The 26941-nt window shown below is 46.5% G+C and overlaps 1 protein-coding gene across 4 annotated transcripts; it reads right to left on the bottom strand.

Moving 5' to 3' along the window:
* Positions 1–395: 395 nt before the first annotated feature.
* Positions 396–26680, bottom strand: C1H18orf54 (chromosome 1 C18orf54 homolog). 4 transcript variants are annotated; one of them, XM_083158482.1, is made up of 9 exons: positions 26542–26616; positions 25991–26033; positions 18821–19104; positions 16604–17401; positions 15718–15868; positions 6861–6960; positions 4305–4430; positions 2104–2177; positions 397–775 (listed from the first exon to the last, which is right to left on the bottom strand). In XM_083158482.1, exons 3-9 carry the CDS (start codon positions 19071–19073, stop codon positions 685–687), a joined length of 1593 nt encoding a protein of 530 aa, XP_083014608.1. In that variant the 5' UTR covers positions 19074–19104; positions 25991–26033; positions 26542–26616; the 3' UTR covers positions 397–684. The 4 variants fall into 4 exon arrangements, with proteins under 4 accessions (XP_083014612.1, XP_083014608.1, XP_083014611.1 ...); XM_083158486.1 differs by lacking the exon at positions 25991–26033 and having other exon boundaries at positions 396–775; positions 18821–19100; positions 26542–26609; XM_083158485.1 differs by lacking the exon at positions 25991–26033 and having other exon boundaries at positions 26542–26680.
* Positions 26681–26941: the final 261 nt, after the last annotated feature.

The raw sequence follows: 26941 nt of genomic DNA, 5'->3' as shown, positions 1-26941 counted from the left end.
ATTATACCCCTTTCACATCACACTTTTAAAACGGTATATTGCCGTTTTTTTTCCATTTTAAAACGTTTAAGGCTGCAATGTGAAAGTGCCAGAGTTGATTTACCGGTTAAAGTTAACCGGTATTTCAACACGGTTAAAAAGTAGAGTCCTACATGTTTTAAAGCCGTTTTTTTGGCAGTTTGAACAGCTCTATTTCAATGGCTTTAAACGTGTCCCTTGGGGGTTAAACAGGTTGAATGTTTGAATGGTATTAAATGATTTTTAAAACCGTTTTCACCTGCAATGTGAAAGGTCTCAAGGCTCTGACCCGTTTTAAAGTCCCATTTAAGAATACCGTGTCATTACCCATTTCTGCAATGTGAAAGCAGTATTACTCTGACCATATATAATTTAAATTGGTTCTGGACCACCAACCCCCAAGTGCCACGGCACACCATTTGGGAACCACTGCCATGAGACTACAAAACAGCCATACAAAGCACAAAACTGCACAGTACAGTTCTGTCCCTCTAGAGACACTTATCCACAACTTGTAAACCTCTGTTTAATATGGCACATGACAGAATATATATTTACCAATATAAAGATTAATACATACATTTTATCAAGATTAATACTGTGAAAAGTTTTAAAACCTCTGTAACAAATATAAAAATGTGATAAAAAAAAATGTCGTCAATAAAACTACACTTCTATCTCCTGATTATTTTCCTGATGCGGTTTCACATTTTGGTCCCCGACCAGCTCTTTGAGTCTTGACAAATGGTGGAGAGCTCTGTAATAAAGAACAAAAAGATAGATAAATAGCTACACAACGGCGTTTTACAGCGGTCAGCAACAGGACAATAGAACCACTATGGTAAAAATGTCACATTTGTAGGTCATGAAAATCTTAAGAAACAGGACAACAAAAATATTTTTTTTTATTATTATTATCATTATTTTTTTTTTGGTACTTGTGTAGTTTTAACGGCGCAAGCCGGTGCTACTTCCGGCTTCTCCGCTCGCCACAACTATCTAAAATAAACTAACTTAACTCCATGCCAACATGGATAGTTCATACCCCCACTATCCATGTTGGCATGGAGTTGATTTTAGATAGCGTGGTGAGCGTAGCGAGCCACCAATCCCGCAGCGTGGGCGAGCGAAGCGAGCCCCGCAAGGGGACTCAGACGCACGGCACCATGACACTACACAAGTACCTTTTTTTTATTTCCGGTTTTTAATTGAATTCCCCCTAATATAAAGTTTGCAGTCTTTGGATGATAATTCTTCATGGAAGGAAGCATAAAAGTCCAGCGTTTTAATGGGCGTGTCCATAAAACCGCTGGGCGTACCCCCTACGAGCGCAGGTGTGAGGCTGACGTCACATGACACCAGTGCCAGCCCCCAATTCGGCGGAAAGCAGCCATTCAGAAAAGTATAGGATTACTTCTCAGAACCAAAGCTGGAAAAAAAATAATTTGATGGTGAGCGATGGTGATCCGTTTTATAACTTGTTAAGAACAATAAATGGTGCTCCAGCCAATCCGCTCCCTACTGGGATTTTTCAAACACATGGCAGTTAGGAGCTAATTGGCTGGAGCACCATGTATCAAATATGTAAGGAGTTTTAAAACATATATAATAATAATAAAAAAAAAAAAAAATAATTGAAAAAAAAAAAATCAACCCCTTTATCTCTCTCCAAAGTATGATACATCTCTACCTCAATATGGACGAAGCCAAAATATGCAGCAACATCAATACAATGCAGTATAAATCAGCCAATCAGCTCACTGGACGATCATTTCAGTTAATCTGAGAGCTTTTTAAATTTGAACGACCGCTGTCTGACAGTTTTACCAGGTGCCGGAATTAGCTGCGGCTGGCAACAGTCACATGACACAACACAGGAGGTACAGATGCCACATCTATGACCCACTGCTATAATGAACTGAATAATAAGAAACAGACATTCAGGACACAGGCAACATAAAGAGATCAACAAAACTAAGTATACACCATGCAGCCTGCAGATTACACATTTTATGCATGCCAAATGCCGTTCCATTTAGCCTTAGTGGTAGAGCGAGGTCCGATGCAGAAGAGAATAGCCCTTACTTTTTTAGAGACTTATTCACTGGAAATGTCTCTTGGTCGACCGGCTGTATTTCAGTTTTGGCTTCAGTAGAAACCTAGAAAAACAAGCGATAATAAAATGGATTAGTGCTGTACAAATACGAGGATTGATTGATACTCACAATTAAATAAATTTCTGTGTCCACTTGAGGCACAATGGGCCTTATTCTAGTTCACTCTTTCTGACAAAATCCTTCTTAGATGGACAAAACCATGTGCACTGCAGGTGGGGCAGATGTAACTTGCGCAGATAGAATAAGATTTGGGTGGGGTTTTACTTCAAAGTGAGATCTATATTGCAGTGTAAAAATAAAGCAGCCAGTATTTACCCTGCACAGAAACAAAATAACTCACCTAAATCTAATTTCCTCTACACGTTACATCTGCCCCCCTGCAGTGCACATGGTTTTGTCCATCTAAGAAGGATTTTTGTCAGAAAGAGTGAACTAGAATAAGGGCCAATGCTACAGTGGGGCCTTGAAGGCCAGAATCTCGGTACATAGATGAAGATTTATGGAAGCTTGGAGAGAGATAAAGTAACAATCAGCTCCTAACTGCCATATTACAGACTGGGTTTGGAAAAATGACAGAAACTGCTTATTTGTTACCTTCTCTCTAAACTTTGATAAATCCCCCTTTAGTTAAATTAAGGGGCTGATTTATCAACAAGTTTTATTATAAGCAGCGTATGATACATGGCGCTCCCAGCCAATCAGCTGCTAACCATCATTTGTGGAAAATGGCAGTTGGGAGCATACCGGCAGGAAGATTTATTTATTTATGTACCGTTTGTTATATAGCGCAGCGTATTCTATGGCGTTGTACAACTGGAACAACAGTAATAGAACACAACTGTGAAATATTTATCAACGCGTTTTACCACATGCGGCGAGTTTTATAATGTGCTGCCTATGGTAAAACACGTTGACAAATCAGCCCCTAGGTTTTCTTTAATGGCTGAAGCTTTTCTAGTTCTACAAATCCAGAATGTACACTGCAAATATCACAGGCAGAAAGCCCTGTGCGCAGGTCAGACTCTGGGAGGATGAACATCGCCAGGGAACCTCTCACGTGCCAGAAACACATTTGTGCTGAGATGCAGAGCATTGATGTGGAACTCTGCATTGTCGGTACTTGTGTAATAACTGGGCGCCCAATTTTTTTTATCGGGTCGGAAAAATCGGTCGCATCGCATGCGACCAAATCACATGCGATGCGATGCAACCGACACGATTTTTACATTGGATCCAATGTTAAATGGTCCCTGAGACCCGATTTTACATTGGACCCAATGTTAAATGTCGCCCAGACCCCATTTTAAATTGTATACTCATCCTGATGGGTGATTACTATGCAAAATGCCCCCCCCCCCCCATTGTTAACGCCACGCCACGATGAATGGCAACCCAAAGCGTGGCGAACGCAGCGAGTTTATATAGTGTGGCGAGCGCAGCGAGCCCCGCGAGGGTATGTGGAATACGAGCCCGAAGCCTGGCGAGCGCAGCGGATTACTTAACATGTATTCCGTGTGCGCTCGCCGCGCTTCGGGCTCGAAAATCAACTCGACGTGGATAGTGGGGGTATGAAAAGGTCGGAGGACGTGTACCGCCGCCACTCGCCACGCTTCGGGTTGACGTTGATCGTGGCGTTAACAATGGGGGGGCATTTGACATAATAATTAACCATCAGGGTGGGTATACAATTAAAAATAAGGTCTGGGGGGCATTTAACATTGGATCCAATGTAAAAATTCGGGTCGGTCGCGGCGCATCGCATGCGATGCGACCAATTTTTCAGAAAAAAATTAAGTTAAGGCATGCGATAAAACCATTGGGCGCCCAGATATTACACAAGTACCGCATTGTCCAAAGACCTGAAAGGAGAAAGTGAACACTCTGACTGAACCATTGTAACAACAGATTTAAAAAAAATCTAATAATATCTGCACAAGTTACCTCTGCCCCACCTGCAGTGCACATGGTTTTGTCCATCTAAGAAGGATTTTGTCAGAAAGAGTGAACTAGAATAAGGCCCTAAGTTACTGGCTTTGCTTCCAAACATGAATCAGGCCCAAAGTGCTTTGAGAATGAGCAACAAGAATGTCTTCACGCTCCTGATTACCAGGAATACTCCCTGTCACCGCTCTGTGTAGAGAAGCCGGCGCACGTTAAACATGAACTCACTTTCCCCTCCGTCTGCTCTGGGGTTCTCTCCTGGTTGAAGTTCTGATGGAAGGATTGCAGATTGAACAGCATGTGCTTCAGAGCCTCTACCGGTCCGTGATGATTTCCTCCAGAGAACGTCGCTGCCTGGAAGATAGAATGAAAAAACGGAGATAGGAATCGAAATGTACAGACAATAAAAAAATAAATTATATATATATATATATATATATGATATCGATGACGATGTCAAATTAGATATCGAAAACGTTTGAGCAAACTTCTGCGTATATTGCCTTCTTTACTCGCCGAGTGCCGCCGCTACCCTATATATATATATATATATATATATATATATATATATATATATATATATAGTCATATAGTCATTGGGTCACCAGCATGTTGGTTGATAGTCATTAGGTCAACATACGTCTAGGTCGACATGCAGGAAGTCGATATGAAGAAAAAAGAAAAACAGGTGTGTATTACCTCTAGGGTAATTACCAGGCGCTGCGTAGGGCTTAATTCAAATCAAGCAGCAGTTTGATTAAGGGGTAGTCAGCCCCTAGGGTAAAAACAAAAAGAAAAAGAATTTTAAACTGCGCTTTTTTTTTTTTTAAACTCAATTATTTTTATTTATTTTTATTAAATTGTTTCAGTGTCTATGACGACTGTGTCGCCATTTGGGACAAAATTTTTAAAAACCCCATGTTGACTTTTTGACTGTTGACCTAACCCACGTCGACCTTTTGACCATGTCAACCTAATGACCTTGTCTACCTAACCTATGTCGACCAACATGCTGTTGACCTAATGATCCACACCCGGCTCAACACTCTCTGCACCATGCACACTGAGTGACATCACCATCCAATCACACACTAACCTACTACACAAACTGCGGTACCATTCTGTGATGACATTATCCAACCACAGACTAACCTGCTACAAAGCCTGTCTGACTCGCACTGCACTGCATTCAGTCTGTCATAATTCAGCCACAGCCTAACCTGCTTATATAAACTGTAAAGGAACAACTATTATTGCTAGAGACTAAGGGCCTTATTCTGGTTCACTCCTTCTGGCAAATTCCTTCTTAGATGGACAAAACCATGTGCACTGCAGGGGGGGGGGGGGGCAGATGTAACATGTGCAGAGAGAAGTAGATTTGGGTGAGTTATTTTGTTTCTGTGCAGGGTAAATACTGACTGCTTTAATTATACACTGCAATATAGATCTCACTTTGAAGTAAAACCCCATCCAAATCTAACTCTCTCTTGCACAAGTAACATCTACCCCACCTGCAGTGCACATGGTTTTGTCCATTAAAGACAGAGTTTGCTTTTGCAAACCAACCAGAAGCTTCCCCTGAATCCGTGAATTTTTCATAGATTGCGTTAACCGTTCCCCAAGACCTTATAACTCTCAAGGTATCTGGGATTTTTTTCAGCCAGGTCTAACCTGTAGGATTAATTACCCGCAATCAAGTACTGGTGGATAATTATCAGCCATAAGGTGCCCATACACGTACCAATTACCCGGTACTTTTTGTGCTAAAATAGCATCGCATCCCATGCACAACGATGCTATTTTAGCACAAAAAGTACCGGGTATTTGGTACGTGTATGGGCACCTATAGTGGGACTTGTGGACTGGCTACATGCTATTACGTACCATTGTTTCCTGAAGCCAACGGGATGTTCAAAGCATGTTTTCTGTTGGCGTTCCGAGTAAAGGTGGCCATACATCTACAGATCGATTGTCAGGTTGGGCTGGTTGGAACAAAGTCCTGGTAATGGATGAGAGCAAATGACAGTTGAGCATTTGCTTTCAAATGCTGGAAAACTGCCAAAAACTGTCATTCATCCATTACCAGGTTTTTGTTCAAACCAGCCCAATCTGACAATTGATCTGTAGATGTATGGCCACCTTTATTTTTGATTGGGATCACCAAAAGGGGAAGCCCACACATTAAAGATTAATTGTGACAATCATCTCCAGAACAGGGGATTGTCACAATTAATTGCTGATGTATAGGGCCCATAACTGTTATAGTGTGTACACACGGTACAATTTGGCGTCTGTCGATATCGATTAGATATTGAAGGCTGCCGGGACCTGGTGGGGTGCCAACATCGGCTGGCAGAAAAGGGAGGGACAGTGCGTGGGGTGAGCGGGGACTTAAGCAGCATGGCCCTCCTTTCAATCTAGTAGATTGAAAGGAGCAAGGGCAATCTGCTATTGATTTTAACCAAATAGTCAAAATCAATAGTCAAAAGTTTTGTATAAATATTGGTAATGTCCCCAAATTGTAAGCAGGGGAGGTTCTGCCCTGACCCGGCATAGCTCAAGCCCATGTCATGATTTACGGAGAAGACAATTGAACAAAAGGCACTCTCCTAAACCCCTATTCAGTCATTCTAGACAGAAGTACTGTAACCAAGGCACAGATCCCTGCGCACATTCTGCACAGTCCAGAAACCAAATTCAGCACAGCAGCGCCACCAAGTGGTGAGCATGTGACTAGTCTCCATCCTACAGAACCAAAAATACGTATACAAAACAGAAACTTACTTTATTCTCTTTTTTCACACAATCGTTAAGGAAATCTTCCACGAGACTTGATTTTAAGGCTGCTTTATTTTCTTCATCAAGTACAGGGACAGGAGGTTTGCTAAAAAAACAAAACACAATAAGAACATTTTGACTTAATTGTTCAGTGTCTGATAACCAGAAAGAGCTTCAGGACCAACCGGAAATGGTTATACTCTAATCTTATGGTAGCCATATGGATACAAGGGTACTTACTGTACTGTACCTATTAATACTAATAAACTGACACATGTAGAACAATATAGGATAATAAACATGTCCAAGTAAAATACAGTATCTGGTAGATATTACACAGGAGAACAAAGCCTATATAAATAATGGAAGCTCTGTGGCCTAAAAGAAGGCAAAATGCAAACTGTAATGTATGTCCGCAATGCAGCGATTAGCAAACAGTCCATAGGTATAAAGAGGCACAAGTACAGCATCTATTCAGCGATGCAGAGGAGCAGAAAAACTGGGCGTGGCCTGATGCATCCTGCGAGGCCACACCCCTTTTCCAGGTGCATGTCCCAATTAGCTATAGAGACACATGTTGGGAGGTATGTTATAGAGCAGGGATGGGGAACCTTCGGCCCTGCAGCTGTTGTTCAACTACATATCCCAGCATGCCCTGCTACATTTTTTGCTATTTGGCCATGCTAAATCTGTTGCAGGGCATGCTGGGATGTGTAGTTGAACAGCAGCTGCAGGGCCGAAGGTTCCCCATCCCTGTTATAGAGTCTGTATTGCAGACTAGTATGTACAGATGTGCCCTCATACTGTACATCTTTGCTGCAGTCACATCAAAAGGTCACACCAGATCCCATGGGAATAGCCTTTATTTGCTTCTCTTTTGCATATTAGTCAGAACTCAGAATGTGACACACGAGAAGACTGTGCTGCATAATGCGACAGGACACTTGTATATCTGTGTGCAACTGTGTCTCTGAAACTGTACACAAAGTGCTATAATCTAAATCATAGTTGTTAAATGGAATAAGCAGCAAATTGTAGGTTAGTTGTAAATCAGTGGCGGCTTTAAAGGAGAAGCTGCAGCACAGTTCATAATTAGAATAGGGTAGCCACACCCACTGCCAGTGAGTCAGTTTGGAATGGCAGTTGGTGGGTGTGGCTCTCCTATTATTTATTTATAGTTACTTATATAGCGCACACATATTACGCAGCACTTTACAGAGAATATTTGAACATCAGTCCCTGCCCCAGTGGAGCTTACAATCTATATTCCCTACCACATGTACACGCACACACAGACATTCTAGGGTTAATTTTGTTGGGAGCCAAATAGCCTACCAGTATATTTTTGGATTGTGGGAGGAAACCAGAGTACCCGGAGTAAACCCACGCAAGTATGGGGAGAATATACAAACTCCACACAGTTAGAGCCATGGTGGGGATCGAACCCATGACCTCAGCGCTGTGAGACAGTAATGCTAACCATTACATCATCCGTGCTACCCCTATGTGAATTGTGAACTGCGCTGCAGCCCCGCCTCTGGAGCCGCCACTGGTTGTAATTAGTGGTAATTGGCAGCGAGGAAAAAGCAGCACAAGATAGTTTGAGTGTAAAGCTGGCCATACATCAGAAAGATCGATCTTAAGATCGATTGCGCTCATGATTGTGTACAATTTCCCTTGAAATCCCCGGCAGTCCTTGGTGGTTTTTGGACACACAATCTACACACAATCCATCTTACAATCAGTCATACAATCCATCTGCTGTATGATTGTGTATGTAAGATGTGCACACAATCTGCATACAATCCATCATACAATCAGTCATACAATCCATCTGATGATTGATTGTATGATTTGTGTACACAAGATGTGCACGCAATCTGCATACAATCCATCTTACAATCAATTGAGATTGTATGATTTGGTACAATATCTTTCTGATGTATGGCCACCTTAAGAAACGGATCAACATACAACAAACAGTTAAGGAAAATGTATCCATCATATACAGTACAGAGTACATTGTGTCCCCACACAGAAATGTCATTGTGATATATAAATAGTTCTGGTACTTGTGAGTTATCCGGGCGCCCGATTTTTTGATTGTATGCCTTAAGTTAAGGCATACAATCAGATGCGATGCGATGCGATATCGCATCGCATCGCATGCGACCATCGGATGCGATGACCCGATTTTTCCATAGGAATCAATGTTAAAATGATTCCTATGGAAAAAGGGGTCCTTTTCATACCCCTACTATCCAAGTGGGCATGGAGTTGGATATAAACCTGTGGCGAGCGTAGCGAGCCACCGAGCCCGAAGCGTGGCGAGCGAAGCGAGCCCCGCGAGGGGACGGTATTCCGTGTCCCCTCGCGGGGCTCGCTACGCGCGCCACGCTTCGGGCTCGGTGGCTCGCTACGCTCGCCACAGGTTTATATCCAACTCCATGCCCACTTGGATAGTAGGGGTATGAAAAGGACCCCTTTTTCCCATTGAATTCCATGTTAAAATGGACTCAGTCCATTTTAACATTGATTCCTATGGAAAAATCGGGTCATCGCATCGCATCGCATCCGATGGTCGCATGCGATGAGATGCGATGTCCCGATCCGACCCGATTTTTAAATCGGGCGCCCGGATAACTCACAAGTACCATAGTTCTCTTATCGTCACCACACCCACGGAGAAATCCGTGTGGGGGACGCGAGAAAAAGCAGCAAACTAGTTATACACAACTCCATACAGCAAGGAAATACTGATCATGTGTCTATTGCCCATCGGCAAACACATTCCCTCGTATTGGAGATTTTATATTGTTCTTATTTATTTTATATTGTTCATCAGAATTCTCTTATTGTTACTTTATGCATTGTATTATGCAGCCACCATCTTTTGCTATGACCTTTACCAGGGGCGTAACTATAGCACCGCCACCGCGGGGGGGCGCTGTGCATGTGGGGGCTGCGGTGCTATAGTTACCCCCCCCCCCCCAATCCCCCGCAGACTTACGTATCTCGCTGGTCCCGGCGGCTCCGTTCTTCTGATGAGGACCACCACAAAATGGCCGCCCCCATATAGCACACTGTTCTCTGAAACTGTCTGGGGGCGGCCATTTTGTGGTGGTCCTCAGCAGAAGAATGGAGCCACCGGGACCAGCGCAGCGCGATAGGTAAGACTGCGGGGTGGCGCCCAAAACGTAGCTACGCCACTGACCTTTACATGTAATTTGAAAGGGTCATTCAGACCTGCTCTCTAGGCCGTGTAAATCCGCTGCCTAGCAAACAGCTAAACGCTGCCCCATTGAACGCACACCCCTCCCACCGCCCGAATCGCGGCATTCCACTGAATACTGGGCGAGCGCTGAGATCACCCGCCCGCCCCAAGCAGGCTTGGCCACGCCTGCGTTCTCTGGGGTACGCCCAGCTTTTCCATGGGCGTGCCCACCGTTTTTGTTGGCACGCCCATGAAACGCTGGGAGGACCCCAGCGACCACCCATCATTTTGTGAACACCCCAGCTAGTGTATAACTCAGCTAATGCATTCGCACCGGGGGTTTGCACATGCGCATGCAAAGACCCCTACCATCGATTACGGGGCTGAATGCGGACCTATGCAAACAGGTCTGAATCGGTCCATTTAAGCAAAGAAAATAATCAACCCAGGGCAGATTAAGGTTTGTGGGGGCCCCCCACAGATCATGGTGACGATGCCCCCCCCCCCCCCCCCCCCGTAAAAAGTTAGCTACCCTCCCCCAGTAAGCCCATGCCTCCCTCGTGCCGCCTTACCCCTCCCCGCTCAGCAGGGACCTGCAGATCTTCTCTGTGCGGTCCCGGATGCCCTCCTGCTTCTGCTATGTAAATAGTCCATCACAAAATGTCCGCCCCCATACAGCAGACAGTTTCTGCTGTATGGGGCGGACATTTTATGATAATCCATTTCCAAAGCAGCTGTAGGCAAGGGGGGAGCATGGACCGCAACGCAGAGAAGATGTGCGGGTCCCTGCTAAGCGGAGGGGTAAGGCGGCCGCAGCACGAGGGGGGCATGGGCGAACGGGGGGGGGGGGCTGCCGACGCGGGTCCCGTCTGTGCGGCAGCTTTACAATAGCCCTGCAGACCCCCAGCGGGGTCCGTGGGGCTATTGTTACTCCACTGGCTGCCCGGCATCATTTGGCAGTGGCGCCATGAGTGTGGGGGCCCCGAGGCGACCGCCCCTATCTCCCCTGCTTTAATCTGCCACTGAATCAACCTCTCGACCCACGTGACTGCGCTTCGTATAGATATTCCTCACGATGTGCACACGATCGATCGCACGACCTGTCGGAATTTGTTCAGGTGTATGGCCCCCAGCTTAAGACACTGTTCTGTGATCGAGAAAGTGTGAAATGTATGTCAACTTGGGAAGTCGGTCATGTGTAGCGCGCATGTGACCGGCAACAACGGACGCATCTGGTGGTGGAGACGGATCAAGCATCCACAACTTGTTCACACTACGGGCGAACTTCTGCCTATGCAGGGACACTAGGACATAGGTGGGGTGCCGGACGCAGTTCCGACAGTCGGGATCCCAACAGTCATTTACACAACGTCAGGATCCTGACTGTCGAAACGCTGATAGCCGGGTGCTAAGCGGCCACCCGCTATTTTCCCTCGTGGGGGTCCACGACCCCCATAGAGGGAGAATAGAATAGGTGGTGACCGTGCCCGCAAGGGGCTTTGTTGCTTCTCACCATGCTGTCTGGATCCCGACTGTCGGACCCCTGTATCGCACCCCTCACACCCCATAGGTGATCCTCCCGCTCCCGGTCAGTGTACAGAAATGGGGCCTACATGCCTAGGGATTTCAGGCCATTTTCTGAGCGATGTTACTTAATTTAACTACTGTACATCCCACATAGACATGAAAAAGGCCGACATGAGAAAAGGTTGACATCAGTTTTTCAATTTTTTTTGTTTCTATGTCGACATAGTTCAACATGGACACCATATCAGATGGCTCACTGCGCTCGCCATGCTTCGGGCACACTAAATAAAACAAATCATAAACTCATGTTGACTTTTTTCCATGTGTGTCGACCTTTTGACTGTTGACCTAAACACTATGGACCGAATGACCGCATCCCTTACAGCTAAGGACCATTATGAAGCTTATTACATTAGACACCGCCTGCATCCCCGTGATACAGACTTTCCTCTGGTTGCTTAAAATCACAGGTCTGGTGCCTCACACGTAAGCAGTACTCTGGGGGTGATTCTATAGTGGCCAAACGCGGTCGGGGGTCTGCGCGACCGATTTCGATGAGCTGTTCACTCCAGAGGGGGCAGGTGGGGGCGGAGAGCAGGCTGGAGCAGGAGAACGCAGACGGGCCAATTCCTGCACATGACATCAGCGCCCGCCCCATCTTCGCCGTTGAGGAGGAAATAAAAGTCAGTTTAGACTAGGGATGGCCATCGACCATCGATGATTTGAAATCATTGATGGTTCATGGCCGATGTCTAATACTTTTGCCATTGATGGGGGAGAACCAGATGGTTTCCCTCCATCGATGGAATAGCAAAACTATGTTTTGCTTTTTTTTTCTTTCAAAGTGCTGGGACACTGCCCCCGACACCCGCTAAGCCCCACCCCCTGTTTTGATTGGCCCACAGGCCAATCAAACGCAATGAATGAGCATCGATATGCAAAAATATTGATGGTCATCCATTGCATAGTTAAGCACTATTGATGACCAGTTGCAGAATTGCCATTGATGGCAATTGGTTATCATCCTTGGTTATCATTTTCAATATTTTATGTTAATTTTTCATTCTTACATTATTTTTTTAATTTTTTGAAGAATTTGTGTTTTTTTGTATATTATGTGTGTTCTCTGGTATGTCTCACTCTGCCGGGCATCCAGCGCTAGGGTGGTGTACCCGGGATCAGCGGTATTTCACTGGGATTGGAAGCGCATGATCAGTTGTTTTGTTTTTTTTAAATGCCAGGCAGCGCTCAGCAGACGGCTAAGATGCTGCCCCGACCCTCGGCTGTGCTCGGCGTGACGTCAAAAGTCACCCTGCGCAGTCCAGCCGCCCGCCCACCTGCTGTCTAAAACAGATTCCGTCCTCCAACGCCTGCACGTGAACAGGCCGGGAAGCCAGAAGACGGCTGAGATGCTGCTTGGCTGTGTACAGGGTGACCTTTGAGGTCACGCTGCGCAGCCCAGCCACAGTCTTCAACATAGCCTGTCCATGAATGCCCACTGAGGAAATCAAACAACTGGAGGCAGGTACTCGGGGGAGGGTGGCTGTAGTGGTGAGAGAGATAAGGACTAGCAGGGAGGGGGGCTGTAGAGGTGAGAGAGATACAAGGACTAGCAGGGAGGGGGGCTGTAGCGGGGAAGAGAGATACAAGGACTAGCAGGGAGGGGGGCTGTAGCGGGGAAGAGAGATACAAGGACTAGCAGGGAGGGGGGCTGTAGCGGGTGAGAGAGATAAGGACTAGCAGGGAGGGGGGCTGTAGCGGGGGAAGAGAGATACAAGGACTAGCAGGGAGGGGGGCTGTAGCGGGAAGACAGATACAAGGACTACAGGGAGGGGGGCTGTAGCGGGAAGACAGATACAAGGACTACAGGGAGGGGGGCTGTAGCGGGAAGACAGATACAAGGACTACAGGGAGGGGGGCTGTAGCGGGGGAAGAGAGATACAAGGACTAGCAGGGAGGGGGGCTGTAGCGGGGGAAGAGAGATACAAGGACTAGCAGGGAGGGGGGCTGTAGCGGGGGAAGAGAGATACAAGGACTAGCAGGGAGGGGGGCTGTAGCGGGGGAAGAGAGATACAAGGACTAGCAGGGAGGGGGGCTGTAGCGGGGGAAGAGAGATACAAGGACTAGCAGGGAGGGGGGCTGTAGCGGGGGAAGAGAGATACAAGGACTAGCAGGGAGGGGGGCTGTAGCGGGGGAAGAGAGATACAAGGACTAGCAGGGAGGGGGGCTGTAGCGGGGAAGAGAGATACAAGGACTAGCAGGGAGGGGGGCTGTAGCGGGGAAGAGAGATACAAGGACTAGCAGGGAGGGGGGCTGTAGCGGGGAAGAGAGATACAAGGACTAGCAGGGAGGGGGGCTGTAGCGGGGGAAGAGAGATACAAGGACTAGCAGGGAGGGGGGCTGTAGCGGGGAAAGAGAGATACAAGGACTAGCAGGGAGGGGGGCTGTAGCGGGGGAAGAGAGATACAAGGACTAGCAGGGAGGGGGGCTGTAGCGGGGGAAGAGAGATACAAGGACTAGCAGGGAGGGGGGCTGTAGCGGGGGAAGAGAGATACAAGGACTAGCAGGGAGGGGGGCTGTAGCGGGGGAAGAGAGATACAAGGACTAGCAGGGAGGGGGGCTGTAGCGGGGAAGAGAGATACAAGGACTAGCAGGGAGGGGGGCTGTAGCGGGGAAGAGAGATACAAGGACTAGCAGGGAGGGGGGCTGTAGCGGGGAAGAGAGATACAAGGACTAGCAGGGAGGGGAGCTGTAGCGGGGAAGAGAGATACAAGGACTAGCAGGGAGGGGGGCTGTAGCGGGCAAGAGAGATACAAGGACTAGCAGGGAGGGGGGCTGTAGCGGGGGAAGAGAGATACAAGGACTAGCAGGGAGGGGGGCTGTAGCGGGGGAAGAGATACAAGGACTAGCAGGGAGGGGGCTGTAGCGGGGAAGAGAGATACAAGGACTAGCAGGGAGGGGGGCTGTAGCGGGAAAGAGAGATACAAGGACTAGCAGGGAGGGGGCTGTAGCGGGGAAGAGAGATACAAGGACTAGCAGGGAGGGGGGCTGTAGCGGGAAAGAGAGATACAAGGACTAGCAGGGAGGGGGGCTGTAGCGGGAAAGAGAGATACAAGGACTAGCAGGGAGGGGGGCTGTAGCGGGGAAGAGAGATACAAGGACTAGCAGGGAGGGGGGCTGTAGCGGGGAGAGATATAAGGACTAGCAGGGAGGAGGTCTGTAGCGGGGAGAGATATAAGGACTAGCAGGGAGGGGGGCTGTAGCAGGGAGAGATATAAGGACTAGCAGGGAGGGGGGCTGTAGCGGGGAGACATATAAGGACTAGCAGGGAGGGGGGCTGTAGCGGGGAAGAGAGATACAAGGACTAGCAGGGAGGGGGGCTGTAGCGGGGAAGAGAGATACAAGGACTAGCAGGGAGGGGGGCTGTAGAGGTGAGAGAGCAAGAGAGAAGGACTAGGGGACGAGGAGAGAAATCAGGAGGTTGCAGCCATGTTGCTGGCTGCCATTACCATCATTAAGTCAATCCTGGGATTTAGCCTATTTCAATCACGAATCCTGGACCAGGATTGGCATCCCTAATCTAGTGCCGATTCATTTAGTTTAGTCAGCAAGAGATTGTCATTGACAGAAACAGTTATCTCAGGGAAGTCTGTGCCATATCTAATGGGAACCTGCCGCAAAAGAAACTCGCCGTCTAAGTTGACAAAAGTCTACTCCTGAGGTGCAGAAACAACGCAGCGGGAATTATTCAACAGTGACGGGTGTTGGGGGAGGTGGGGGGGATTTTATGTTGTTAAACTGGTGACATGGTCTTGGGAAAAGCACCAGATCTGAATGCTAAAACCTCTAATGAATATGGTAAAAGCTAAACATCGCAGTAGGATCGATCATGTAACAGATGAACTGAACGAAGCAGACTCTCAGCACTTCAAAGAGAAGCCACGGGTCGTTCGGGATGTCCTCTGTACATGCTGAATGATGTACCCCCCACCATGCGGCTGGCATTGGCAAGTGTGTAAGTACTTCCCAATGCTGGCACGCGGCCGGGTTCCATTGCTCTAGATAGCTAAAGTTTGTGTCTGCATTTTGGATTGTGTGTATACTTTTGCAGATTTTACTTACAAAGAATACGGAATATTTTCCCACGATCGCTCTGCCTCGAGCACGTCTTCAGTTCTGGGACTTCCGTTATTATGAGTAACTTGTGATAAATCTTTCTTTGAGGCTTCCTCTGCTGGTTCTACATTCCGATCAGGCACATCATTCGGACACCCTAGGACGAAGGAGTAGACCTGTCACACTGCAGCTTGCACAACAAAACGTGACCGGAAAAGACGTAATAGCGGTTTACAGCCGCAAGTCAACAATTGTTATGTTGGCATGCGTAATCATGACAGTGATGTTGGTATCTGGAAAATGTAGACATAGTGGAAATGTTGATATCAGGATCAATGTTATACTTAGGGGTTAAGGTAAGACTTAACTTTAAAACACCGTCGACATTTCACCCTAGTCGACATGCTGAACGTCAATACGGTGAATTTGGACATGATGTACATAATATATAATGTGTCAACATTAGGACAAGGTCAACTTGCTCTGGGTATTCAATGTGCCGCCAATATTCCCGACGGGGGACATAGCGACGGCTCCCTATTCAATGCTGTCTTTAGCGACAACATTGAAGTGGGATCACGGCAGAACGCGCCCGACTTTAGAAGCTGTTGGACCGGTTCGGCCGATAACGGCCGTGGATCGTCATCGTCACAATCCATGGGCGTTTTCATGGCCACGCCCTTTGTGCCAATTAACAGGCGGGACATTGAATCCCACCTGTCATTCACCTGTCGATCAAAACGCAAACGGGCCAGAATCACGGCTGTCGGGAGGGATCGACAGCTGTGATCCTGAATTGAATACCCCTCATTGACTATGAACGCCAGCATAGTATACTGAATCTGTAATAATGCCGCCTGTGAAGCCAGTAAGACGATGGAAGAAGGCTTACTTTTTTGTGGTGTATGCCAAGTTTTCATAAACTCCAAACCAGAATGTGGAGAATTCTTTTTTCCAGCCATGCAGCTGTTGGAGTGAACCGTATCGTAAACTCCATCGCCAATACATAGGTCTTGGAATGGTGTCCGTACAAGGTCCTGCCAGCCCAGAGGAGATGAGCCATACAGATGATTGAAAGTCCGTGGTATGGGACCGTTCTCAGAGGACATACACTTGTTACTTGTAATCCTCCTATCCGTCCCATCCAGAAGGCCATGGTCTCGTAACCAGACTGGATATTTTACATCTGGAACACTGGTGATCCCGGACACCCCTAGTTCAGACTTCTGACTGGTTAACCACCGTGGATAACTTTTGCACACAGTAGACCTGTTTGATAAATATGGGGTATTCATTTTGCTGTAAAGCGCAGGATTGTTTTCCCAGTCAGTTCCAGGCAAGATGTCCGTGGATTTCCTTTGGTCTTTGCCAAAGGCAGCTGGAACCTTGTGACTCTGAAAAACCAGGGAGGGAAGACTGTGGTCCTGAAGTTCTAGAGGCTGGAAGGTAGCCCCTCTGTGTGAGGAGGTAAACGGAGAGGGCATTGCGGTGTGACTTGCCAGGGGAGACCCGGAATGTTTTTTTATGGCTTTCCAACGTTTTTCTTCAGACGCCTGAGAAAAGGGCAAAGACCCATCAGATGGGAAACACAGAAGATCATCCGTGGTGAGACTCAGCAGGTCGGGGTCACGGGGAACGTATCTTCTCCTGGCCGAGGAGGAGAAGTGCTTGTGCCGAACCTTGGGATGCGCTGAAGGTGGAAACAAACGCAACTGTAAATTATTCTTTTTTTTTTAAAACAATATAGAACCAATAAGGAAAAAAAGCCAATGACAGAAGATACCCTCCTGTCCCCCACTATGCTTGCACCCCCTGCTCTCAATTCCTCCTCTGATCCCTCATACTTGCTCCTCTTCTTTCCCTCTCCCCCTATTTGGTGTGGATCAGTTGGTCACCAGCAAGTTGTTAGACAGTCATTAGGTCGACACCATTAGGTCGACACGCATTTAGGTTGACGGGGTCATTCGGTCGACATGGGTTAGTTTGACAGTCAAAAGGTCGACATGGATTTTTTTACCCGAATGTCGACACAGTCGAAATGGACACAGGTTAAAGTGCACCGCGTCCCCCCCGCACGGAGCCTCACTATGCTCGGCATACTATTTTATTCTCCCACCATGCCCTAGTGCAGGGGTCCTCAAACTATTTTGCTCTGGGACCCCATCAGACAATAAAAATAATTACGGGACCCCAGAAAGTTACTGCAGAAGGTCACATAACATGTGTAGTCATCAGAGAGCACCTGCATGGCAGCATTGTGGAGGCATAAAATGATGGGAGGAGTCTAAATTAAACAAGTCAACAGATTTTTTAATAGTTGCGACCCCATACTGAGAAGGTCGGGACCCACTTGGGGGTCAGGACCCACAGTTTGAGAACCGCTGCCCTAGTGGATGGTAGGGCATGAAATACCGCCTGTCGGCACAATTTTTTTTTTAAACCCCATGTCAACATATTGACTGTCGACCTAATGACCCTGTCGACCTTCCTGCATGCTGAACTAGACACATGTCGACCTAAATGCATGTCAACCCAATGGTGTCGACCTAATGATTGTCTAACAACTTGCTGGTGACCCAATGACTGTACCCCCCCCCCCCCCCCTCTATTAATCCTCTCTCTCCCCAAAAATATGTGGACAAACATAAACACATCTTGTCCCCCATCACATAATTGAACAGAAGGATGACATACGCACACATTTCACTTAATGAATTATTGTTTTCTAAATGAATCCATAAGAAAATTTTGGCCAAGGGGTGCCATGACAAATATTCCGATGCTCTAGGACGCCGTGATTTAAAAAAAAGTTTGGGAACCACTGGCATATGCAGTGTAAGTATGAGGGTGCTGGAAACACTTCTGTCCTCATTTTATAAAAAAAAGCAGAAATCGTTTGTATTATCCAAATTATCCAACAATTCAAAGTAGCTGAGGAAGTTACTCAACTTACTGGGCCAAAATGCTAAAAAGTTATGTCTTGTATAAATGTGTACGGGTCAGTGGGTCCACATGCATTGGGTTGAACACCGAAGGTTGCACAAGCATTAGGATCACAATGGCAAGGTCGAGTGTCAAAATTAATTCTGGACTCCCACGTCTTTCATACCTCTGGTTTTCGCAGAACTACGATTTGGAGACGGGCGGATGGTAATCTTTCCAGGGCTGGCAATGGGAGAATGAAGGCTTTCCTCGTGGTCCTCAATATAAGCCTCCAAGGCTTTAGAAGCAGAATCATACAGCCTGTCCTTGTACTTAATGGAACCAGCTGAGTTGGTGGAACCACTACGGCTGCTCAGGCTGCAACTGGCAAGGAGCGAGGAAATGGATATTGTAGAGTCTGGCGAGCTGGATCGCTCCATGTTTCCAATCAGCTCCCAGGGTGCAATCTAGCTGTAAGGTAACATACAGTCATAGTTATAATAACATAATGTAACATCCACAGGTTTACAAATACATACACCAGTTACGGCCATCTCTACATAGTATAAAATGAATTCCCTGGTGAGTGTAGGTCTGTTTTTTTGGGCTAATCTTGAGAACCACTAGACCGGCGGTTCTCAGACTGTGGGTCCTGACCCGATGTGTGTGATGTGATATGGTATATCAGACTCCTCCCATCACTCTGTGCCCCCACAATGCTGCCATGTATGTGCTGTCTGCTGACTACACGTGTGATGTGATGGGTTATGGTATATCAGACTCCTCCCATCACTCTGTGCCTCCACAATGCTGCCATGTATGTGCTGTATGCTGACTACACGTGTGATGTGATGGGTTATGGTATATCAGACTCCTCCCATCACTCTGTGCCCCCACAATGCTGCCATGTATGTGCTGCCTGCTGAATGCACGTGTGATGTGATGGGTTATGGTATATCAGACTCCTCCCATCACTCTGTGCCTCCACAATGCTGCCATGTATGTGCTGTCTGCTGACTACACGTGTGATGTGATATGGTATATCAGACTCCTCCCATCACTCTGTGCCCCCACAATGCTGCCATGTATGTGCTGTCTGCTGACTACACGTGTGATGTGATGGGTTATGGTATATCAGACTCCTCCCATCACTCTGTGCCCCCACAATGCTGCCATGTATGTGCTGTCTGCTGACTACACGTGTGATGTGATGGGTTATGGTATATCAGACTCCTCCCATCACTCTGTGCCCCCACAATGCTGCCATGTATGTGCTGTCTGCTGACTACACGTGTGATGTGATGGGTTATGGTATATCAGACTCCTCCCATCACTCTGTGCCTCCACAATGCTGCCATGTATGTGCTGTCTGCTGACTACACGTGTGATGTGATGGGTTATGGTATGTTAGACTCCTCCCATCACTCTGTGCCCCCACAATGCTGCCATGTATGTGCTGTCTGCTGACTACACGTGTGATGTGATGGGTTATGGTATATCAGACTCCTCCCATCACTCTGTGCCTCCACAATGCTGCCATGTACGTGCTGTCTGCTGACTACACGTGTGATGTGATGGGTTATGGTATATCAGACTCCTCCCATCACTCTGTGCCCCCACAATGCTGCCATGTACTGTATGTGCTGTCTGCTGACTACATGTGTGATGTGATGGGTTATGGTATACTAGACTCCTCCCATCACTCTGTGCCTCCACAATGCTGCCATGTATGTCCTGTCTGCTGACTACACATGTGATGTGATGGGTTATGGTATATTAGACTCCCCACATCACTGTGGGCCTGAACAATGCTGCCATGTATGTGCTGTCTGCTGACTACACACGTGATGTGATGGGTTATGGTATATCAGACTCCTCCCATCACTCTGTGCCTCCACAGTGCTGCCATGTATGTGCTATCTGCTGACTACACGTGTGATGTGATGGGTTATGGTATATCAGACTCCTCCCATCACTCTGTGCCTCCACAATGCTGCCATGTACTTGCTGTCTGCTGACTACACATGTGATGTGATGGGTTATGGTATATTAGACTCCCCACATCACTGTGGGCCTGAACAATGCTGCCATGTATGTGCTGTCTGCTGACTACACACGTGATGTGATGGGTTATGGTATATCAGACTCCTCCCATCACTCTGTGCCTCCACAGTGCTGCCATGTATGTGCTATCTGCTGACTACACGTGTGATGTGATGGGTTATGGTATATCAGACTCCTCCCATCACTCTGTGCCTCCACAATGCTGCCATGTACTTGCTGTCTGCTGACTACACATGTGATGTGATGGGTTATGGTATATTAGACTCCCCACATCACTCTGGGCCTGAACAATGCTGCCATGTATGTGCTGTCTGCTGACTACACGTGTGATGTGATGGGTTATGGTATATCAGACTCCTCCCATCACTCTGTGCCTCCACAATGCTGCCATGTATGTGCTGTCTGCTGACTACACACGTGATGTGATGGCTGCTGACTACACATGTGATGGGTTATGGTATATCAGGCTCCTCCCATTACTCTGTGCCTGAACAATGCTGCCATGTACGTGCTGTCTGCTGACTACACATGTGATGTGATGGGTTATGGTATATCAGACTCCTCCCATCACTCTGTGCCGCCACAATGCTGTCTGCTGACTACACATGTGATGGGTTATGGTATATTAGACTCCTCCCATCACTCTGTGCCTCCACAATGCTGCCATGTACGTGCTGTCTGCTGACTACACATGTGATGGGTAATGGTATATCAGACTCCTCCCATCACTCTGTGCCTCCACAATGCATGCCATGTACGTGCTGTCGACACTGTTGTGTCTACAGATGGCAAGGTCGACAGGGTTCTAGGTCGACATGGGTGAAGGTCGACAGGTGTCTAGGTTGACATGGGTTTAGGTTGACACACGGGTTAGGTCGACATAGGTTAAGTCGACAGGTCGTTAGGTCAACATGGGTTTTTTCACTGTTTTTTTGAGCTGACGGGCAGTATTTCATGACCTACTATCCACTAGGGTGTGGTGTGAGAATAAAATAGTGTGCCGAGCGCATCGAAGCACAATGCCCGAAGTATCGCGAGTGAAGCAAGCGATGTGAGGGGCTACGGTTCACTTCCAACTGTGTACATGTCGACTGTGTCCACATTCGGGTAAAAAAAAAACTGTGAAAAACCCCATGTCGACCTAACCCATGTGTCGACCTAAACCCATGTCAACCTAGACACCTGTCTACCTGATGACTGTCGAACTAACTGTGGTCGATAAAATGATCCACACCCAACTTGCTGGGGTCCTGTCATTATTCTTATTGTCTGATGGGGTCGCAGAGCAAAATAGTTTGAGGACCCCTGCAATAGACAGATTTTTTTTTTTTTAAATTGAGTAATTTTTATTATTTTTTCCACAAATCAAACAGAACTACAACTTAAACTAGCGGAAAAAAAAAAAAAAAAAAAAAAAAACAGAAATTAAATATAAAATAAAATAAAAATTACAAACATTTATATGACTATCACAAGATAATCAATTATATCTTACATTAACAATATCTTATTTATGGGAATAATATAAATTTTCTCTTGTAATTACTTTAACCTAAAAGAATCATATTCATATATTAACTTTTAGAACACCGCAAACATCAATTATCCTGAGAAACCATAAAAGGCCACAGTTAGTTATATTGAATATATAGATATAAAGAATGGTCTGTATAACCCCCCCAAAAAATTGTTGAAAAAAAAACAGGTACTCTTTACTTAGAAGGGCGCCCACGATTTTGATCGTGGGCATCGTTAGTAAAAAATCTCGGGCATCTCGGGGATTGAATGCACTAAAAAATCGGGTGCAATCAACCGACGAGATGCCCGAGATTTCCCATAGGGAACAATGTTAAATGTCTCAATTGACCCAATTTTCCTGTTCAATGCCTCAATTGACCCGATTTTTCCATAGGAAACAATGTTAAATGGGCCACAGAGGCCAAATAGGCACCCTGAAGTGTATAATGGCCACCCGAATTGTTAACGCCACCCCACGATCAACGTCAACCCGATGCGTGGCGAGCGCAGCGAGCCCGCGAGGGGCGGCGGTACGCGTCCTACGACCTTTTCATACCCCCACTATCCACGTCGGCGTGGAGTTGAGAATAGAAAGTGTGGCGAGCGCAGCGAGCCACCGAGCCCGAAGCGTGGCGAGCGCAGCGAGCCCCGCGAGGGTACGCGGACAGCTGTGAAGCCCGCGAGGGGACGCGGATACCTGTGAAGGTATCCGCGTCCGCTCGCCACGCTTCGGGCTCGGTGGCTCGCTGCGCTCGCCACACTTTCTATTCTCAAATCCACGCCGACGTGGATAGTGGGGGTATGAAAAGGTCGTAGGACGCGTACCGCCGCCCCTCGCGGGCTCGCTGCGCTCGCCACGCTTCGGGTTGACGTTGATCGTGGGGTGGCGTTAACAATTCGGGTGGCCATTATTCACTTCAGGGTGCCTATTTGGCCTCTGTGGCCCATTTAACATTGTTTCCTATGGAAAAATTGGGTCAATTGAGGCATTGAACAGGAAAATCGGGTCAATTGAGACATATAACATTGTTCCCTATGGGAAATCTCGGGCATCTCGTCGGTTGATCGCACCCGATTTTTTAGTGCATTCAATCCCCGAGATGCCCGAGATGGGCGCCCTTCTAAGTAAAGAGTACCAAAAAACAAAACAACACAATCAAAAACACAGCCATTAATTAATGGATTGTTGTGGGGATGCATATTTTGAAGAAAGCCATCGACCCCAAATACGATTAAATTTGGATTCAGTCTTACGAGTTATATATAAATATCTCTCATGTTGCACTGTAGCATTAACCAAAGAAGTCCAGGCCGTAAAGTCAGGACCCGAGGAAGCCATCCAGAGTCTGGCTAGGCAGACTTTAGCCAACGTACATAGATTAATTGCATACTGCCTAGTATGTTTATCCAGGACATCATCTCCAGACACCCCAAGGCAACAAAACTTAGGTGTTAGACTACTCTGGGGTATTCCTGTAACAGTCATAGCTTGGGTCACCTGATCCCAGAATGGTTTCACCATCGGGCAGTCCCACAATAAATGCCAAAAGGTTCCTGAGCTACCCTGACATTTAGGGCATACATCTGAAGTCCTCCCACCAAATTTTACCATTCTAGATGGAGTCAGGTAAGTTCTATGTAAAATGAACAATTGAATTTGCTGAAATCTAACCGAAGCAGTAGATTCCCGAGGACAAGCAAGTGCCTCACTCCATTCGTCCCCAGACAACCTTCAACAGACAACAAACTTCCATTTCCCATTTTTGCTGTAGATTTGGTAAGTCAGTGGTGTGATGATATGTTAGAAGGAAAGAGTATATGCTTGAGAGAGAATGTTTAGAGCCTAATTTTAAAAGGAATGTTTTGAGTGGAGAGTGTCGAATAACTGGTGGACCCTGAGGGAATTGTAAGGACAAGGCTTGGCGAAGCTGTAGGTACCTAAAGAAATATGTAGATGGAATTCCAAAATCACTAACCAACTGCGTGAAAGATTTTAAAACTCCGTCATGATATAACTGACCCATAGATATCACTCCTTTACCACCCCACACCACTCTAGGCTTAAGCGAGGAAAGTTTAAATAACTTAAGAGAATTCCATAAAGGTGTGTCAGGATCAATGTCCCGAAATTTCAAAAATACATGTATTGCTCTCCAAATTTTCAGAGCCTGAATTATAAGTGGCGGAGACTTACGAGAAAAGGTGTTACCTAACAGAGCCTGGAGTGGTGTATGTCCATTCGACATTTCAGAAACCAAAAGACTTGGAAGAGAGTCTGTAGTGCATTCCTGGAGCCACAGTCGCAAATGAGTCATCTGTGCCGCATAATAGTACAACCTAAAATTGGGCAGTGCCAGGCCACCAGACGCTTTAGATCTAGTAAGCACATCTAACTGTATATGAGGCCTTTTGTCCATCCAGATCAGAGAAGAAATCATGCTATTAAGTTTCTGGAAAATAGAATTTGGTAGATAAATTGGGGCCTGATGAAATATATACAGGAATTTAGGTTGGACTATCATTTTTATTAAATTTACTCTCCCAGTAAGTGTTAGTGGAAGTTTACGCCACACCTTAATTTTATTCTTCAAATAAGAGAAAAGGGGCATAACATTCAATGAGGCATATTCCTGCATATCATTAGATACCCACACACCCAAATATTTAAACAAAGTAACCCACCGTAAAGGGAGAGAGATAAGTGGCACATCCGCCTACCTCTAAAGGGGACAATAGAGGACTTTGTCCAATTGATAGTAAGGCCAGAGAATTTCCCAAATTCTTCAATTACCTGAAGAACCACTGGCATGGAAGCTGAATAATCCTTAAGGAAAAGCAACATGTCATCTGCGTACAGTGCGACAGTGTCCACTCGATTATTTATTTGGAGCCCTAAAATTTCTGGATGTGCCCGGATAAGGCATGCCAGTGGTTCAACAGCCAAAGCAAAAAGGGCCGGAGACAGTGGGCAACCCTGCCAGGTACCCCGAGAAAGAGAAAATGGAGCAGAAATGTAACCATTTACTGATAAACGTGCAGTGGGTTTAAAATAAAGTAATTGGACCCATTTCAGAAAGACCGGTCCTATTCCCATACATCGCATAACCTCCCATAAGAATGGCCACTCCACTGAATCAAAGGCAATAGACAGATTTTGATGTGGTTTCTATAGAGCATTTTTTTGATGAAGCATTAATCTATGACCAAAGGGAGCCAAGCAGTGACGATTTTACCAAAGAGAGTCAAAAAAAAAAGTCGTTTGAGCTATTTCTTGGCTTACGCTGCATAAACCATTCAAGATAGATCACAACAATGGAGTTTATATTGTAGCGTTTAGAGATTGATTTGTATTATCTGGTTTCTCCAGAAATATTTATATAAGCCATTTACTGAAACAAAGTTTTAGTTTTCCCTATTACTATTTCATATAGGTGAGAAACTATAATAGTGTGCCAAGTGTAGCATACGGTGTCTATGTCGACATTTGGGTAAAAAAATGTGAAAACCCAATATCGACCTTTGACTGTCAACCTAGCCATTGTCGACCTAATGCTTGTGCCAAACTTGCATCCATGTCGACCTATTTCATAAGTATACTTATCTGACCACTGTCGGGATTCCCTCCTTTGGGATACCAGCATCAGCATTCTAACCAGCAGTATCCCCTCCGTCGTCATGTATGTAGCCCTATGTCCTCCATATAGATCCTGCTTCCCTTCACCACATAATAAAACAAAACGCCGAAAAACAGTATCAGCTAAGAATAACAACATACCTTCCTCTTTCCAAAGCATTTTTCATGTATTCCTCCACCTCCCCTGTAAAGTATTCAGCAAATTATAGAATTATGAAATGACAAAAAAAAATATAAAAAAACCTAGTAGCCCTTGCTCTGTATACTATGCACTGTGTATATAGTAAACCCTGTATACTATATAGTATGTACTGTAATATGCCCTGCTGTAATCCAATGACACTAGTTTCAGACCCAAACACTGATACAATGTAACAAACTCAGCTGGTGCGAAGTGACCAATCACAGCACACCAGGAAAGACAAAGCACCCAATCACAACGCAGCATCACGCGGCACTGGAGAGCCTTCCAATCAGGAGGAAGCATCAGCAACGGACTCAGCACCAGCCAATCCGTGGCGGCGGCAGCAACGAGCAATGAGCCAATCAGAACAAAACCCCAAGTAGCCCGCTTCAGACGAGTTTTTATATATTACCCTGCCTTGCCACATCTCCACACGTGACGTGACCACCTGGGCCGATTATGCCAACACCGGATACACCCGCGCATCGCACGCTACGCCCCCTCTTACCTGAGTTGGTGGGCATCGTTCTCTCCATAACAACCTCACCCGTCGCCTCACAGAACTGTAACGCAGGCTCTGGCCAGCGCCTCTGACAACTCACTTGGAGACGTAGCTTGCTAATAGCGAGCGAGCGCCCTCTAGCGTCCACAGAGTACTAGACCCTTCTGCAAAATAGCCCCAATATCTGTGTGACGACTGGCGGAGGGATACAGTTCAGAATCAGATATGCCTCCAGTCACCACCGGGTGTCACACCAGCGCCTGTTTTCCAACTATCATTAGTGATGCTCACATTGCTCAGTGGTCACTCATATCCAGTTTTCAATGGGACACTATGCCTCCATTCCAGTGTATCTATCAATTGCATAATGCTGGGCAGATTTACCTCTTGCAGACTGACACAGAAT

This window comes from Crinia signifera, chromosome 1 (genome assembly GCF_055691185.1).
Source record: "Crinia signifera chromosome 1, ASM5569118v1, whole genome shotgun sequence".
NCBI lineage: Eukaryota > Metazoa > Chordata > Amphibia > Anura > Myobatrachidae > Crinia > Crinia signifera.
The sequence above is the reverse complement of the archived record's forward strand: the minus strand, read 5'-3'. Positions and strand labels throughout refer to the sequence as shown.

Coding starts and splice junctions, on each gene's coding strand:
- C1H18orf54 (XM_083158485.1), bottom strand. CDS start 19,073: ATGGAGCGATCCAGCTCGCCAGACTCTACAATATCCATTTCCTCGCTC. Junction 15,869..16,603: donor TTGGCATACACCACAAAAAA/GTAAGCCTTCTT, acceptor CCTTCGTCCTAG/GGTGTCCGAATGATGTGCCT. Junction 2,178..4,304: donor CAGAGCAGACGGAGGGGAAA/GTGAGTTCATGT, acceptor TTGTTTTTCTAG/GTTTCTACTGAAGCCAAAAC.